The 17,726-nt window shown below is 43.9% G+C and overlaps 1 protein-coding gene across 5 annotated transcripts in view; it reads left to right on the top strand.

Moving 5' to 3' along the window:
- Positions 1-17,726, top strand: part of CTNND2 (catenin delta 2) — a 907,536-nt gene that overhangs the window by 546,545 nt on the left and 343,265 nt on the right. For all 5 annotated transcript variants that reach the window (XM_059173665.1, XM_059173663.1, XM_059173667.1 and 2 more), the window contains one exon: positions 6,896-7,090. In XM_059173665.1, coding sequence (XP_059029648.1) covers positions 6,896-7,090 — 195 coding nt within the window. The remainder of the gene's footprint in view (positions 1-6,895; positions 7,091-17,726) is intronic.

Here is a 17,726-nt window from a genome sequence, read left to right as displayed (position 1 = left end):
GCAACAGCTAGCCCCAGTGTCCCTGCCCAGACATCACAGAGCATTCAACCGAAAAACATTTTCTGAGGACCCACAGAAGCGAGAGGAATGGGAGAGGCAGGAAATGCCCCGCAGGGTGTGCATGTCTGTAGTCTGTGAACTTGGCAGGGGGGTGGCCTTCCTGCAAAGTTCAGAAGCTCCACCTCCCTCCCAGAGGGGTTACTCCCTCCAGCCACATTCAAGAATGGATACTTCTATGACTGTTTTAAATCTCCAGCCTTACGGACTCTGCTGAAGACCAGATCTTGACATGCATTCTTCAAGACCCCAAATCTGGCCCCAAATCTACCAGCTCTGACCCTGACCATCGAGAGCTAGAGCCCTTCCCAGAGACACCTAGGAAAAGTTTGAGCCCTTCCAGTCCCTGGGCTCATCCCCTCAGGTCCTACTTCAGTAGTCTGGCGTGGATCCCCGGCAGCAATACTGTTAAAAAGCCTTCCAGGTGAACACCCCGTGTGTCCCCCCAGGGTTGAGAAGCACCAAACCGAACCCATACATAGGAATGCACTGTGGCAGGCAGGGAACCTAGACACCTGCTTCCCCAGAATCCACCGGGAAGCATAGCAAAGCAGCAAACACACTCCAGCCCACCAAGATCCAAAAAGTCTGCCCTCTGCAGGAAAGATTTTTTTTTTTTCCTTAAAAGCTAGCCTTCTCACAAAGCCTTTTACACGTCCCTTAGTGTCTGGGCCTTGGGCATCTAGAGCTAAGATCAGTCACTCTGCAGCATCCCACATGGGATGCCTGACCCCAGCCAAGGCGAACCAAGGCAGCCAGTACAACGCCCACATGTAGCAGCCAGCACAGCCACATGCTGAAGCCAGGTTCCAGGGTCCATCATCTGGCTACACCTTGCACCTGCACTGTTGTTGAGACACTCGTGCTTGCTTCCTAAGGCAGGGAAAAATCAGAAACCATATGGCTGCAGAAGGATGCCAAAGTTGAACTCCTCTAGCCATCAAGATAATGTGTCCGCAGCTAAACTAGGTTGCCCTGTCTCCTCAAAGGATGGTCTGCAGACTAGCACCACCAGTATTGCCAGAGAACTTGTTAGAAATGCAGAACCTCAGGGCCTCCCCAACTGCCACTGAGTCAGAACCAAAATTTTAATCAGGAGACCCATGACAATGGCGTTCGGAGAAGCCCTGAAATACATGGCTATTTCATTTGGAGCTACTTTTTACCCTGAAATAAAAGCCAGAAACGAGGACAGGTGCCAATCCACCATATTTAGCTGCTGTGTGTCACTGGTACTGGTCCCCATCTTAGACAAGTGTGTTTCCGCAGGCTCTTCTTTAACTCAGAGCTGGGTGTGGGTTTTGCATAGTACTCCATCCTCTCCACTGCTGGCACAGAAGCCACGACTGCAAATAAACAGAGAAACAGGCCACCCTAAGAATGCAGAGATATCAGACATCACTCATTATACCCCGTGACTACTGTCTTGCTACTTTCCACACAACAGCCTGTCACGAAAGGAATTAGACAAAAGAAGCCTGTTTTTCTCACAGCTTGGGAAGAGATGCTCGTGGTTGGAGAGGAAATCCAAGAATGACGGACACCTGCTATTATAGGGGACCAACTCCCATGGGCACCTGTATTGCTGCTTCCTGGCCAAGTGATTTTCACTTTTAAGTTATTCTCCATGGAAAATACTGGGGTCACAATAGATTACAGTATTTGGTAAGAGGTGTGGGGAGGTTTCATAATTACATTAAGTTAGAAAGCCCATCATAAAGTGACTGGAACAAATCCTGTGCTTTATACCTTGTCAGAAACCGCATGAGCATTTAAGTCATTTGTGATAGCAGCAAAGTTTCCATAATATATGAAAATGTAGGATTTATGAAGTCGATGAAACAGGAGGGCATCTTCCAAAGCTTTCCAAAACAGACTTTCCACAGAATCAATTTATATCATCAGATGGCCTCTTACGTTGAAATTATTAGGTTCCAATGCAGATTTTATCATTCAGTTTATATGAATTAATAGTCTCCCTTCCAGACGTCTGTCTGAAATATGGCTCATAGCCGGTATAGGAAGTGTGTTCATATATTTTAACATTTGCAACAACTTACAATAAGATGTCAAACTAATTCACTGAATTAACGATCATTTGCAAATGAAATGTAGCACATGGATGTAACTTGAGGTACATAGGAAATCTTTGGGGGCTTCTTTAAATACTGAAATTAACTTGTGAATTAGCAAGAAGGTAGGGAGTAGGTTTGGGAATTTTGATTTGCATCAAAAGCAAAAACCAAGAATTAAACAAGCTAAGTCTTTATTATGGCAAGGCATCCCTCAGATCTGGGATGTAATACTTGTATCTTTCAACAATTTACTTAGCGCACATTTATAATACTGAACTGTTAACCAAAATTGCTTTTTATTTCTAAAAGTGCTTATTTCTTGGTATCATTTTCCCCTCTTTGAGTTTCATCACGACGAAACACCAAGCCAGAATTTTTAAGAGTTTCAGAATCCACAGAATAACTCTTCCAGGACCATAAACTACCCAAGAGCACAGGCCTTTTGCCTGCATGGGCCAAGCTGCCTGGCCTCGTCACTCAGGGATGTCAATGTACCGTCAGGGGTCATATCCCTGAGATCAGTATTTGGATAAGAAAGAGATGCAGTGGCAATCTGCGAGGGGAAAATCTCTTCCCATTCCAGAAACCACAGCTCTCTTTGGAATTTCTATTCTGCCCTTCCGAGATGCAGTTTCACTAATAAACATCGATGTATGAACTAGATTCACAAATTTTAAGAAAGCCAAATGCTGAGATTTTACTTTGGACTTTCCTGCATAGCCCAGGAAGCTCATAGCTCTTTTTCTGAACATAGTTCTTTATCTCAGAAATGAAAACCCTGTCTCGCCTCCGGTTCACACTCATGTTGAGTCGGCTTGCTCTGGCCCGCTGAACTTTGGGTCATTTAAGTCTTTATTTTCTCCTTCCATGTCTTTGCCAGTGAGCTCCTGCAGCTGGCTTCCAGATTGGAAGAGAAGAGACCACTGGCAGTATGTCCTTAAGAGCCTAGTATTAATATATCCAAATGAAAACATGCAGACGCTTTTTTCTTTGCAAGAGCAAGTGAATTCACATGAAAGGGGAATAAATTAGATAGTACGGAGATAGAAGAACACAAATGGATCCCAACGGAAATCAGAATGCACTTCTTCCATTCTGTCCAGTAAAGGAATTCGGATAATGTAGTAGTAAATTATATTATTTGGAAAAAGCAAGAAATGATAAATTGAGTGTTGCAACATATTAGCTATTTCTCTCTCTTTTAAATATGCCTATCTCTTCTCTCCCTAGTTTATCTAGAACAGGTGTCTCTCAGAATCATGAAGTGAGGTGTTGCCCATTAAACACACATTGCCTCTACCTGCTCAGAGGGACCAAGTCTGAATCTTAAGGGGTTGTGTCCAGGAATCAGTCTTTCAAAGGGTTTTCCCCAGATGATTCTTGGGGAACCAAATGAAGATTTGAGAATCATGTTCCAAGGAATGAAGATTCAAAGACTGTGTGTGTGTGTGTGTGTGTGTAAAATTTGGGCTGAATTCTGGGTTGTACAGTTCTCATACGCTTCCCAGGTGTGATCTTCCATCGAATATTTTGACTCCCCTTGCTCATATGGTTGCTGGGATTGTGAAATTGAGTTAAAAAGAAAATCTGTTCAGCTCATACAACCAGTTGTTGTCTGAACTCACGAAGTGTCCATACACTAACTGTGTTTCTTTTTAAAGACAATATGGATTAAGTAGGTCCTAATAAGATCACTTCTATAAATACCATGAAATGAATCTCCTACAGAGGGCCTTTGCTCGTGCTGCTGATTCTCTCTGAGAAACACGTGGGTCTTCCTCCACTATGGCTCTTTCTCTGGCCTGGTGAAGTTTTCTGCTGAAATGCCAGATAAGCAAAAGGAACTTTTTTTGGCCACCTTATCAAAATAGTAGTCCCCCATCAACACTCTGTTCTCCCCTTATCCTACTTATTTTCCGTACCTTTATCTCTGTACCTCCTTGAGTGGAATGACTTGTTTTCATGGCCAGGGACCTTGTTTTTGTCAGGCATCCGGGCATCATCCATTTCTTGAGGTTCCCCAGACACCGGGCCAGTATGTATTGAGTGAATGAATCTATTGATTGGTAAGGATTAACCGGTGCATAGGAACAACACATATAAAATTCAGCATGTAGAAATTTGTACATCAGTCTAGAAGTGATAAAAGTTTCATATTCCTGGTCAGATGAAAACAGTGCCTGCAAGACTGACCCCAGGAAGGTGCGGTGTGGAGGAATGAGACAAGCCCTTCTGGCTCCGTGATCATCTCCCGTGTCAAGGACTCCCTGCAGATCTGTTGCTGGCTTCCTCCTGGATTAGCAAATGTTTGCAAGCTTTAATTTGCAGATTTAATTTATGCTTTCTAAAAAGGATCACACCTTTTCTTGGACATTTCAATCTTCCTTTGCCTTTTGGACTTCTTTCCTGAGATTTTTGCAATCACCCATTAAAAAGCAATGCTAAGGTAAACTTTAAGATTCTTGCTCCTTGGGGTGCCTGGGTGGCTCAGTGGGTTAAAGCCTCTGCCTTCAGCTCAGGTCTTGATCTCAGCGTCCTGGGATCGAGCTACACATCGGGCTCTCTGCTCTGTGGGGAGCCTGCTTCCTCCTCTCTCTCTGCCTGCCTCTCTGCCTACTTGTGACCTCTGTCTGTCAAATAAGTAAAATCTTTTAAAAAATATATATTCTTGCTCCTTGCCTGGGACCCTTGGTCATTAATGCCTGATTCGTGGTTCTAATGTAGATTTCCTCAAGTGCAGTTAATGCTTATAATAGAAGATTTTCACACAGCCCTCAGATCACGCCACCCTTCAGGAGATCATCTGATCCTTTGGTTGCTTATTTTGGGTGTTTTTAGAGACTTAGAGTCAAAGAATGGTGATAAAGTTACAATTCTAAATCTACCAGTGATGGATAACTTTCATTTAACTCTACAACATTTGGCTATAATGACTGTTTCCTTGCTTTTACACTCGTTAAGTCTTTGGCAATATTATCAAACCCTCCAGAAGAAAGAAGAATTGACAGCAGGAACTCAAGGCATCCCATCCTTAAATATATTCCTGGAAACTATGAACACGAGATAATATTCAGTGTGATGTTGGCATTTGATAAATCAGATGCAATGAACCTAATTATGCAAAACAGTTATTTTGAATCTATCATTCATCTGAACGCTGTTTAAATCAGAACTTATTTAATTACTAGGAAACGGGAAGGTAAGGAACTTGCTAGCTCTATTCCTTCCCTTTCCTCAAAACATTCAGTAATTTTTATTAACACTGAATTCGTAGAATTCCCAGCACTCTCAGTCATTCAGACGTGCTCTGTTTTGTTTATTTAAGCAACCTGTGTAAAACCTATGGTTGAAATGGATTTCTCTGCCAGCAACTTCAGAACTCTCAAATGGGTTTTTCCTCAGAGATTCTCAGTGAGAGTATTAAAATCCTTGGGGTCACATGATCCCAAGGAAGCAGGGCAGTTGCTGAGCATTGAGGAATTTGACGCTGATGTGGTCACTAGGGAAAGCCTTGGACCAGCTCACAGAGACAGAGCTGCCCGCAGACACCAGCGACATCAAGGAATTCCACAACCCCATTGCTTCAGACTGGAAGGGAGAGCTCCGAATTTGGGCCATTCAGAGGCAGGTGGCAGTTAAATCCCAGCATGCCTTCTGGATCTCAGCTTTGAAGACTTAGCCGAAGGGTCTTTCCTAGCACCAGCTGTTAGCCGCCCTGGGTTCTTGTGTGTGCTCTCTGCTCACCATCATTCGATAACCATCTCTGCTTGCTGCCCCACATCCTTCCTGGTCCCTCGGTGTCCTCCGGCCCAGCTGGCACGGTTTTAGAACATTCTCTGGGCACTTCGGCTCCTCTGATTCTGACAGTACCTAGGGGAAAATACTGGCTCTCAGTCAACATCTTCCTGCCTGGGTATCAGGTCAGACTCTTAGCCCTCCCGGAATGCTCTTTGCTCATGTCTGCAGAAGCTCCCTGGCCCCCAGCATCGCTTCGAAGTGACACCTCTCCCCGTACAATGCAACGAAGCGATACACATAACGATTTACAAAGACTACCAGACCAGGGGCACGTAGCCTCAACTTACGAATTAAACCAGTTAGGGATGGCCCTTTGTGCCTTTTTCAGAGGAGGGTAAAGTACATGCAGGCGCTTCGGTTTGGCGGCGAGTAAGAGTAAAAATGGGACTTGCGTGTCTGTTCCTTTAAACTCTGCTTCTCTCAGGGAATTAGGCCATTGTAGGTCAGGATATTTCCGTCCATTCATTCTCCAAGAGGAAAATGCTGACGAGAAGGAATTCTGCTTCACTTTTCAGGAACACCATCAGGATGGCTTGCCGTCATAGCTTATTCATTGGGTCATCCTTTCAAATTATCATTTCTGCTGCAAACTTGAAGGTACAAGGGCTCTGGGATAATAAGATTTTAGGTCTGACTGGTCCTCCCAGTTCCTTTAGTGAGGAAGCCGGCCACGTTCGGTAGGCCGAGACAAGCGATGTCTCCCCGGCCCTGTGCAGGGTGGTTTTATCTCAGAATCATTACCATCCTTATAGGGAGATCAGGTTTGGGAGCCGAGCGAGGCAGCTGGTGATGCCGATAAGCCGATTAGCTCGACATATTGCTGCCATTTCATGTTATTCATTTGATTTTCTGCAGATTTCAACATTTCTGTGCAAAAAAAAAAAAAAATTCAAATATGGCTTTGCTAAAGCGAGTTCTGTTTGGATGTCGGTCGGGGCTCAATGTCGCCTGTTAATTTCTTTCAGCTGGGTCGCGGGCCTCGTACAGCAGCCAGCACGGCCACCTGGGCCCGGAGCTTCGGGCTCTGCAGTCCCCGGAGCACCACATAGACCCCATCTATGAGGACCGCGTCTACCAGAAGCCCCCTATGAGGAGTCTCAGCCAGAGCCAGGGGGACCCTCTGCCGCCAGCACACACGGGCACGTACCGCACGAGCACAGGTGTGTATTCAAGACACCTCTGGGTGGCCCGACCATAGGGGCGGGGACATGGGGGGCTGCTCGGGACCCCATGAAAGGGCTGTGTGTGTGTGTGTGTGTGTGTGTGTGTCCGGCCACATCCGTGCCCTCTCTGCTCACAAGCATATGGTCTGCTTCTATCATTAACGTCTGGGATGATAAAGAGAAACCAAGGACGACTCGTTTAGAAGAAGTTTAATGAGGGTTGTATGCTTCTGTTGTCTAACAGGCACACTGAAAGAAAGAGTGCTGATCTTTTGTATGTCATCATCCACATATTTAATGAATTTAAGTACTGCAACAACGCCTCGTCATTACACAGGATATAAAAGTCATGTGCCTAAGGCATCTAAATGTTCTTTAACAATAGTCTCCCTAGCTGGCAAGCTTGGGGAAACCGTATTTACTAAAAATGAAGCATGTCTTGTAGGGCCAACTGAGAATTTACTTCGTAGATGCTATCAGGTGGAATCAGATGGAATTATTATTTAAAAGTTGAATATTGACAGTTGCCTACGATTCAATCAACCACAGGGCTCTCCTGGGTTAAATATATATTTTGAATTGAGCACAGCCACAGGCTGCGCGAAGAAAGGCAAGTGTTTTCCAGAATATGTAGCCATTTGCAAAATAACCGGTCAAATGTCATGATTAAATGTGCTAGAGAGCCTTCATCTAACTACAAAATTGATATAATTAAGATGTTGAGAACTACACTTATTACAAAGCCTCCCATGGCTAAGTAAACTTAGAAAATATGATGCTGCCGGTTTGCACACAGCAGAGCTCTGCCCCTCACTTCAAATGACCCATATTACCCTGGAACAGGGCCTCAGGCATGGGAAAACTGAAGCTTTGCTCCAGAACTTGGCACACACCTCCCTGCATCTTCAGACCGTGGCAACTTCCAGTAACCACAAAGCAGAGCATAGCAATTTTGTTAACTGCATTATGATACTAAATTACACGTTTTGAAATTCAGGCCAACGAAGTTGCTTTTATGGTTGATTATTGATATGTACATTTCAGTGTTTTACTGCATCATAAGAAGAAAGGCACAAAATGCTTTCTTTCATTTTTGACATCATAAATGCCATCTAATGTTAATAATATGTATCTTGGTTCAGATGCAAAAGAATACCCATTTATTCTTCTGTCAGAATTCTCTCATCCTTTGGCCTGCTAGAACCACTCCTGTCTGAGGTTGGGCTGTTTTAATGTTGAGCTGGCCACATATTAGTAACAAAGGTGGTTTTATGTCCACGCACCCCTTACAAGAGACAGAGATAACCTCAGCGATGCTCAGTCTGTGATTTGCGAAGACACTGACCACAGAGGGGATTATGTTCATTTCTCTCTCCTGTATTCATAGGCTCTTAGAATTCTTCTCTTAATAAACTTGGGAGTTTTGCAAAAATTTGTCTACACTAAGAAAAAAAGTATTTCATTCTTCTATGTCCCATTAATGACATGGGATGTTCACACTTTAAAAACCAATTAAAACAAAACAAAACTGGTGTTTTCTCTGAGCCCGGGGTCTGAAAACTCCAGCTCTGGGCCAAACCCGGCTGGACCACCTGTCTGAATCCTGCTCATGGGCTAAAGATGATCACTACCTTATTAAACGGTTTGTGGATGAAAGACGGGTAATATCTTCTGAGGTGGAGAAGTTATAGGAAATGCAAATTTCAGCGTCTATAAATAAAGTTCCTGGAACACAGCCACTCCCATTTGTGCCCGTATCATTTCTAGCTGCTTCCAGGCCATCACAGCTGAGGTGGAGTTGTGACAGAGACCATATGGTTGGTAAAGCTGAGAATGTTTACTCTCTGGAAAAGTTTGCCGACCCTTGCTCTAAGCCATCAGCGGAGCACGGCACTGAATGAAAGAACAAGGGCTTCATCCTTCCTATGAGGGAAGGCAGCAGGTCCTCTAAGCGCATCCGAGAAGATTTGTTTGCCCGAGTTTTCTCAGTAACAGTAATCTCTGCCCCAGCAGTGAGCTGCTGAGGTTATGACATCCGGATATCTAAGACCCCACCCCAGCCTGCCTTTTTGAACTTGAGGCATTTTTGAGGACATCTGCTGATTTATGTAATCATATGCAAATTTCCAGAAATGCATGAATGGATGGGGTGACAGGTGGGGAGAAACCGCCTCTCTCCAGCTCCCAAGTATAAAGCCACAAGTTCCCTCTCTTCACCAGCTCAGGTTACTCGCTGTTTCTACACTTAATGTATTTTATTTCACATCCTTACACTTTCTTAGCTAACCCCACAACCCCAGAAACTGTCTCTATCAGAACCCAGAACCCACATGTTCGAGAATATGCTGTTAACATGGGGGTATACCCTTTCCTTGTAAATTACATAGGTCTTAGACAATATTATCAAATTATATTTAGTAAAAGTCAGAATTAACAGAATTAAATATTTAACAGAATTAAATATCAAGGAACTTTCTAAGATTGTTTTCCCGTATTCGGGAGGTCATTTTCCACATCCGGTATTGTACACACCGCACACTCAAGACCTCTGATGCAGAACTTTAAGAGGCTTCTGGGGCCAAAGCCGATACCTCGGTTTCTTTGGAGGAGAGGACAGGTTCTTACAGACCTGGTAGACTTGAAGTATTAAGGGCCACTGACTTCTGGCTCACATCCATGGCTGAGGTGGCTTGAGCCACCCGTCTCCTGTCTTAGCCCTTGGGTAGCAGGACACTGACTGGATTCTCTTCAGTTTGACCCCTCAAGCACTTTCAGATGATACCTCAAGGAGAGTAAGCCAAGGGGCTGAAGGTCGCTTGCTCTTGTTCAAGTCTTGTTCAAGACTCAGAAAGGAAGACAAATGGACTTGCCTAAAAAAATTAGGCAATTACAAGATGGCACCATAGTATGGAGTGGGCGAGACAGGAAAACAGAGCACAGAGCATGGCGCTGCTTCCGGGAACTGTTCCACATTCTTTGAATGTGTTTACAGATCCTCAGAACCACCCCCTAAAGGAGGTACTGATAGACGCTCACCTTACAGAACACGGAGGCAAGCAATATGGGGTCCTCTTCTCAAGGCCACACAGCTTATGTGGAGCCCGTCTTCAAACCTGCACATGCAGGCCGTCCTGCCCTGGATCCTGGACTCTTAACAGCCATCTTGGTTGGAACTGTGTGTATTAAAGTCATCATTTAAAAAGAAAATGAATACCCATCCATGTTCATTGTGGTTTTTGTATCCTGTCAATCAAATAGTACCTGTTGAAGACTCACCATGTGCTAGATACACGGGCAGAGCCAAAGAAGCTTCTACTTACTCCTTGTCCTCAAGCCCATTCAGTCTCGTTCCATCATGGAACATGGACATAAGGAAAATTAACTGGCCATGGAAGGTAATATCTTACGGGTTAGAATATTCCAGATGAAGCTGAAGACAAAGTGTGAATAAAAACACTAAACAATACATAGTATCTTTTAATTCCCAGATAACCCATAACTCCTGGTTGTGCCTTAGGTAACCTCCCCATGCCCCATCCTGGCCCAAAGCCACGCTCCGCTGTTATCCAGCAGCAAGTAGAGGCTTGGCAGGTGCGCGTTCTTCATCCGCATGTGCCCTTGGTCATTCGGCGCTGCAGCTGTGCTCCCCGCTGGCTCTGGTTCCCGGGCACTGTTCTCGGCTCTATGGCCTCTCTCCTTTCCCTGCCCTGTCTGGCCCTGTGCTGACCCTATCCCTGCGTCTCCCTTACCCAAACACCATGAAGGCTGTCCTCAGTGATAGAGCGGGGAGACACGGGGAGATGGCTACTTGGAGACACTCGGGACACAGCTGCAGGCGTTGAAACTGAGACCTGTTAAAGCTTCCTAGTCTTCCCCACCAAAGGGGGTCCACCGGGAGATGCCTTCGTTAGCTCTCCCCCCTCAGACTCAGCCCGCCACCGTCCTCATGCATCCTCCTCTCTGCCTGCCTCCTCCATGTCCCCTGGGCCGCCAGAGCAGCCACTCACCCCCGTTACTTACTGAAAGACTGATTTAAATCTCAGACACCAACTCATACAAAGACAACGATCCACCTTTGGGTGTGCCGAAAGGTCTTCTGGGCTTTCTCAAACCAAAAAGCTATGTAACCACGTGGTGAGAGGTCTTACACACGTGTGCTTACGTGCATGTAAGGGAATCGGGTGCTACACTCCTGCTTCGGGCCTCTCTTCTGCTCCAGCCTTTGGGAGGTGAAACATACAAACTTGGTCCAGTACTCCGCTGGAAATCTGTAGTACTTCATTCCGCAGAACGGGCAGGGCTGGGCCAGGGATCCTGGCCTCTGAAGAGGGTCTTCTGCTCCTGACACCGACATTTCATGCTTCTGCGCCCCCACCTTTGTGAGATGAGAAATACAGACCTTTTCCCCCACCTACCTCCAGCAGAAGGGAGCAGGCTCTGGGGGTGGCCCACTGGCCTTCCGGGGCCCAGACATGCTCTAGTAGGAAGGCAAAGGGCACGCAGAGCCGCTGCCCGCATGCCTTAGGACAGGATTGAGAAAGAAGCCAGCGTCGCGGCCCCAGAGATCCAGCAGCCTCCGAGCAGGTAATCAGCAGCGTTATCGGCTCAGCGGGGCGCCCCAGAGAGCATCCCCTCACCAGACGTGACAGTCCCTCCTTTCTTGAGGAGCCAGGAAATGAGGGAGGGGAGGCCACTATCAATGTCCCCTGCATGTGCAGGGAGGCGGAATTGTGTGAGCTAAAGCAGAAAAGGCAGGCCAATGAGCCCAATGGTGGCAGGAATATGCCCACTTGCTCTTGCGGGATCTCTACCCAGCATCTGACGCTTTACTTTCTGGCATGATGAAAATTTAAAGAGGCACACTTTTAACTTGGATGTCTGTTTAAATAAAACATACCTTTCATCTGGGATAAGGCTTGTCAAAACTGGAGCTTATATAATAAGAGGCAGAGCCAGACAAGGAATATGGGATCTTCTTGGGCTTGCTGATGGTGGAGTCTATTAAGCAGAAACTAACATGAATTTTTGTTTCAAACTCGAACATACCAATAACTGTCAACTTAGGAGTCAGTGATTAATACAGATGCTTGACTCTGACACTCCCTTCCTCCACCCAAAACCCATCTTTCTAACCTAATGAAAATGGCCAGTGTTTGCTGGACTGATAGTCACAGGAATTCACTTTGGGATGAATTGGTTTCTAAGTGAGTGGAGAAAACAAGCTTTCTGCGATGAACGTGTCAGTTTGTTTTTAAGAAAGAACGATCAAAGGTATATTGCAAGGAGAAAATCTAAATATCTTTGAGGATGACAAATACTACAACAGAAAAAGAAAAAAAAGAATGTGATGAAAAATTTGCACGTATGGAGAAAATATTTTTAAAAAACTGAATTTTCTGCAACAGCAGCCAGTGCTTCATAAAGTTACAGAGGCATTTCATAGACTTTTCCTATCCATAAAATTTTACTACTATTGTTCAGTAACATATAAACAACATTTTCCATTAAAATCATCATTAGGGTCCACAAAAACATGGAATATTAGCATTCATTGCTTCTTAAATGCTTTTACTTCAAACTGTAAAAATGATTGCATCCCCTTAGAGCAAGTCAAATTAGATCCTCCAAAACCTCTTGTTTCTGTTTTGTTTTGTTTTGTTTTGCCTTTTTTTTTTTTAAGTCTAGAAAGTCAGGGGCACATTATTACCCAATTGGAAATTTTTAATGAACCCAGTGATAAATGTCGTCTTAAAGCCAGGAGAAGCTTCCAGATACTTTCTTATATCAGGCCACCCAAAGTGTTGTACATAAAAAGTGTGATTGAGCTCAGCTGAAGGAAGGCATTGTGTTTGCCGTAGAAACTGTTCATTGGCAAAATCCAGAAACATCCATATCCACACCAATCATAATGATTCTGTAACTACCAAAAATTCTGCAACGCCTCTTCCCACAAAGGCGACCATTGATGAAGTTAAACGGTGGTGTTAATACTGAGATCTGAGTAATGTATAGAAGTGTTGATCGCTGTATCATACACCTGACTCATCTAACACTGTATGTGACCTATAAATTGAAGTTAAAATGGTGTTAAATGAAGATAAAAAGATTCCGTTAAATTTACCCTGGACTATTTTCCCTCTGAGTTTAGCATGGGTCAGCTTGTGCAGAGGGCAGAAAATTGGAAGATGTTCACAATCAGCTCTAGATAATAATACTGCTGGAGGTAGAGTGACTTGAGTGCCCGGGGCCCCTGAGTCCTAAAATAACAGACTTGAACTCTCCTTAAGAGAGTTCATGGCCAAGTTCTTGGACCTGTTGGACCTAAGCCATCCTCACTTTCTGAGCGTACTGAGGAAATACTGTTTAATTGGCTTATTGTGTGCTCATTTTCTATTTATATAATGAGTAGAAATATAATTTAGGTTTTCCTACCTCCGTATATGCAAATACACAGAAAAGCAAAGATAAGTAAGACAAAACCAAAAATTAGTGTTTTTTTTTTCTTTTTGGTTGAACCCTACCTTATATCCCCCCTGAGTTTCTTCATGTGCCAGATTCTTACATTTTATTCTGTTCTCCTTTTTTGATTGTCAGTGAAGAATGGATGTAACCATCCATCATCATCAAAGTAGAAAGCCTGATGTATTAAGCAGCATTCTCGTCCCCTCTTTCAAGCGAATATAACAAATAAAACACCCCCCCCCCTTGTACAGTAGACCTTTATTTGTGTAGCTCTAAGGAAAACAGGTAATTTCGTGAACCGCATAGATGTCAGGTGAAGTATCAAGTCAGCTGCTGAAGAGGCTGCTTTTAAAATCTCCCCAAAGAGACCAGCAGCACGGTTCGGCGAGCGCTAAGAGCTTCTTGAGAGGAGAAGGGGCTGTTTGCAGAGCAGGTGGGAGGTGTTTAAAGAGCTGACGAAGCTCCTTCCACCTCAGTGGAAGATTCCGTGGAATTGAGCCATCCTGTAACATGGGTGAGCTTGCCAGCTGAGCTGTGAAGCTCAAATAAGAGAAAATGTGTAACCAGACAGAAATCCAGGAAGCATCATGTCCAGGGAAGTCTTTAATAATGTTGCCAGTATCTGCTTAGCCATACCAATGGATAGCGGTGGTTTGCTGAGCCACACTCAGGGCACAAAGGGAGAATTTGAGTTGTTAAGTCATTTTCCTGTGTCACCCTTAAAAAAAAAATATGACACTGTCTTGTTACATGACACATGGCTGGTCTGAGATCTCTTAGATTCGCGCACATTTTCAAGATGCTCCCATGACCTGCACTTGAATATGGGGTGGTTTTCTCCCCGTTTATACTGCCATTTTACGTTATTTTTGTTGCACTGATCAGTCTCGTTCCTTTTTTTTTTTTTTTTTTTAATTCGGCAGGACCAGTTTGAATTCTAATTTTATGTTTTTAAATTCTCATCAGGCATCCTGCTTAGAGTGACTTAAAAGTTTAACGTGTGGATTCAGGAATGATCCTTCGGTAGTGCCATTTATCAAGGACCACAAATGCGATTGTGATTTTCTGTTAAGATCTTTTTGGGAACTTGTTCACCCGCCTTAGATTTCATAGTCCACCCTCTTTTTTGTTAATATAGTGATACCAGTGACAAAACTAAGATTCAAACTGCTTTAAAATTAGAATAACAATAGGTATCCCTATTTTTCGATTTTTCTGGAAATGAACAAAGTTAGATTTTTCGGTGTAAAGAATTTTTCTCAATATTTTTCTGCCTTTCCCAGTAAATTCAACTTAAAGAAGAAATGGTGAAAATTAACACTCATTTTTAACAATTCTTCAATATAATATTCATGTTAATTCCTGCTATAAACCCACCTCTCCTATGTGCCTCTAGCAGACACTTCCCTTAATTTTAAGCCTCTTATAAATCTTCTCACAACACAAGTAGTTCATGAACTACTTGCCGTTTGAAAGTTTTAAGCCTTTAGTGGTGGCTAAAAGTATCAACTCTGGAAGCAGGGTGCGAGGGCTTGAATCCCTTCTCTAACTATATACGACACAAACTCGGGCAAGTTACATAATCGTTCCGTGCCTCAGTTTCCCATCTGTGAAGTGTGAATGACATATTCAGTCTCATATAGGGTTGTTGGAGGGAAAGAAGCCCTAGCAGGAGCTCTGCACTCTGATACCCAGTGGCAAGGGTCTTCACCCCAGTACAGTGTGGACACTCTCTTTTTCTAATGTTAGCTGATTTCGACATTGTTGATAGTAAAAACAGCCAGAGCTCCTTTGTTCAACACTTTCTGCGCATGAGATGCTTAATGCCTCTCGTGTGTCTTTAAAGCAAATAATGGTCCCAGAGGCCGTTTTGCTCTCTTTGTGCCTAACGTAGTTAGGAAGCTGTAGCTTACAAAACTCAATAACTCACTCATCCTATCCCAAGAATTGCCCAGAAGGCCTGGATGGGAACCCAATATGCTAACTACAGAAGCCTGACCCCAAATGGGCCAAAGGGAAGCACACAGACGAGCCTACCACTACTCATAAACTCACCTCCACCTTGTCTTTCTCCTCCTCTACTGGGATGTCGCTTTCCTGGTTTTGCTTGATAAACCGCATCTCACAGCCTGCTTTCCCATTTGAATCCAGTGTTCATAGAGTCTTTGCTGTTGGGAGTGTCTTTTTTACAACTCTCATAATATTCTTTTTCGGTTTAAGGTCCCTTGAGAGTTTTTGGGCATGGCTAGTCAATTGGTTCTCCCTATCTATACTATTTTTTTAACAAGTACTTTTTTTCCCTAAGATTTCAATATTATTTCCTGATCTCTGCTGTGTTGTCCTCTTTTCCTGTTAATCGTACTTACTGAAGTAATGATCAGCACTTTCATATGGAAAAGGGTTTCTTTTCTGATATTAGGAACCATTTTTGGCAAGCTTGAATGTAGGTATTAATTTCCTGAAGGAAATAAAGAAAGTATTTATCTGGAAACTATCATGTGTATTTGGTTTTCCCCTTTTGCCCTGGATTTGCTGCCTAGCTTGTCACAACTCTTCTAGAAAATGAAATTTTATTTGCCCCTGTGCATTTGTTCTTCCAAAAGCAAGGTTATGCCTGGCCTAAATTCTCAGCCCCGTCACTGTAATATAAAGTACGTTGTTCATAAATTTTTAAGACTTGAATTTTAATTACACATGTTTGTACTATTTGGGAGAAAATATAACTCTTCCAGAAATTGCAAATGAAGCAAGACACATTTTCTCTTTCCAAACTTAATGTTCATCGTCTCGTGTGATCATTTTGAAACCGAATCCATCAGGACCGTCGTCGTCATTTCGAAGACTGCTTCTCGGAATATATGTATATTTTTTGTTTAGAAAGTTTTTCCTGAGTATCCTTCTACACTTCACCTTGTGACAGTGGCTCGTCTCCTAATCTGGGTTATTGTAAGGTTAAGTATTTCTGTTTGTTGGCAATGAGAAGCCTTGACCTCTTCATTAAAACTCAGTTCTCAGCCTGAGAATGTTTTCCTCCAGTTCACCTTACAACCTTTTTGTCATTTGACACAGTTTCCTTAATTTCTTTTAAAAAATTGTTTGCTCAGTGTGACATCATTTTGGATGTGTTTGATTTGGCATACATCCCCTAACGTGACAGGGGACAAAATAAGCTTTACTGTCATCCTAAGCGTTCAGGAAGTCAGAGTTGAGGGGTTTGACTTATAATTGAAACCTTCTTCTATAACAGAGCCCCCATGGTGTAAACAGCTGCACGCAAACACTGGCTGCCTTTTGTCTGTCTTCTGGTCTGTGGTGCCAGGAAGCCATCATACTGTCTAGGATCGGGCCAGGCTCGCCATTATTGCAACAATCCAAAACTGGTCACATGCCGTTAACAAGAAAAACATCTTTCCCTTGTATATGTGCATTACACCTTGATGTCAGATATTTTTGAGAATCAGATACAAAGAATGCTGTGAAATGAACTGGAGAGAATCCACGCAGCAAACAGAATTGAAGTGCAGTTTGGTAACTGGTCAAACTGACTTTAGCAACTGATGCACAAAATCTTCTCAAAATAATGCAGACGTTTTGAAAAGATGCACGTACTTCTGGAAAAGGCATGCCGGCTCCTTCGTTGGTCTGCGCTGTTGCTGGGCAGTTCTTTGCCTTCTCCTGCATGCCGGCCCTTCACGGAACCTGTTACCCTGACAGCTTGAGTCGAGGGAGAGGGCTGTGAACATCTCGGGGGAGCTGCTTTCCACGAGCGAGAACAGTCCCGTGTTTAACGCCCCGGGACTAATTGTGGAAATGAGAGATTTGCCTCTCCCTCGCACCCTCCACCCCCATGCGTGTGGTTTTTTTTCCCCTTTTATTCGGGAAAATTAACCACATTACTGAGTTTGTTTTACACTCTTAATAAAACTAATGTAACATCACCTGAACAATCACACTTCCTGCATTTTCTCCACTTGCACAACAAAGAACCATCTCTCCGTGACCCCTTGTAAAAGATTTCCAGGGATCCTCTGGGTTTGGGTCTTCCGCGGAGCTTACGTGTGAGATGAACAAAGCTTCTCTGGGGTGTCGGTCAACAGTGAACACACAGGGGTGCATCTTCCCGGCCGCGGAGAGGCTTCTATCTGGGACAGTGTGCTGGTGATCACGGTCC

Source organism: Mustela lutreola, chromosome 5 (genome assembly GCF_030435805.1).
Source record: "Mustela lutreola isolate mMusLut2 chromosome 5, mMusLut2.pri, whole genome shotgun sequence".
Lineage (NCBI taxonomy): Eukaryota > Metazoa > Chordata > Mammalia > Carnivora > Mustelidae > Mustela > Mustela lutreola.
This window is presented reverse-complemented; position numbering and strand designations above follow the sequence as displayed.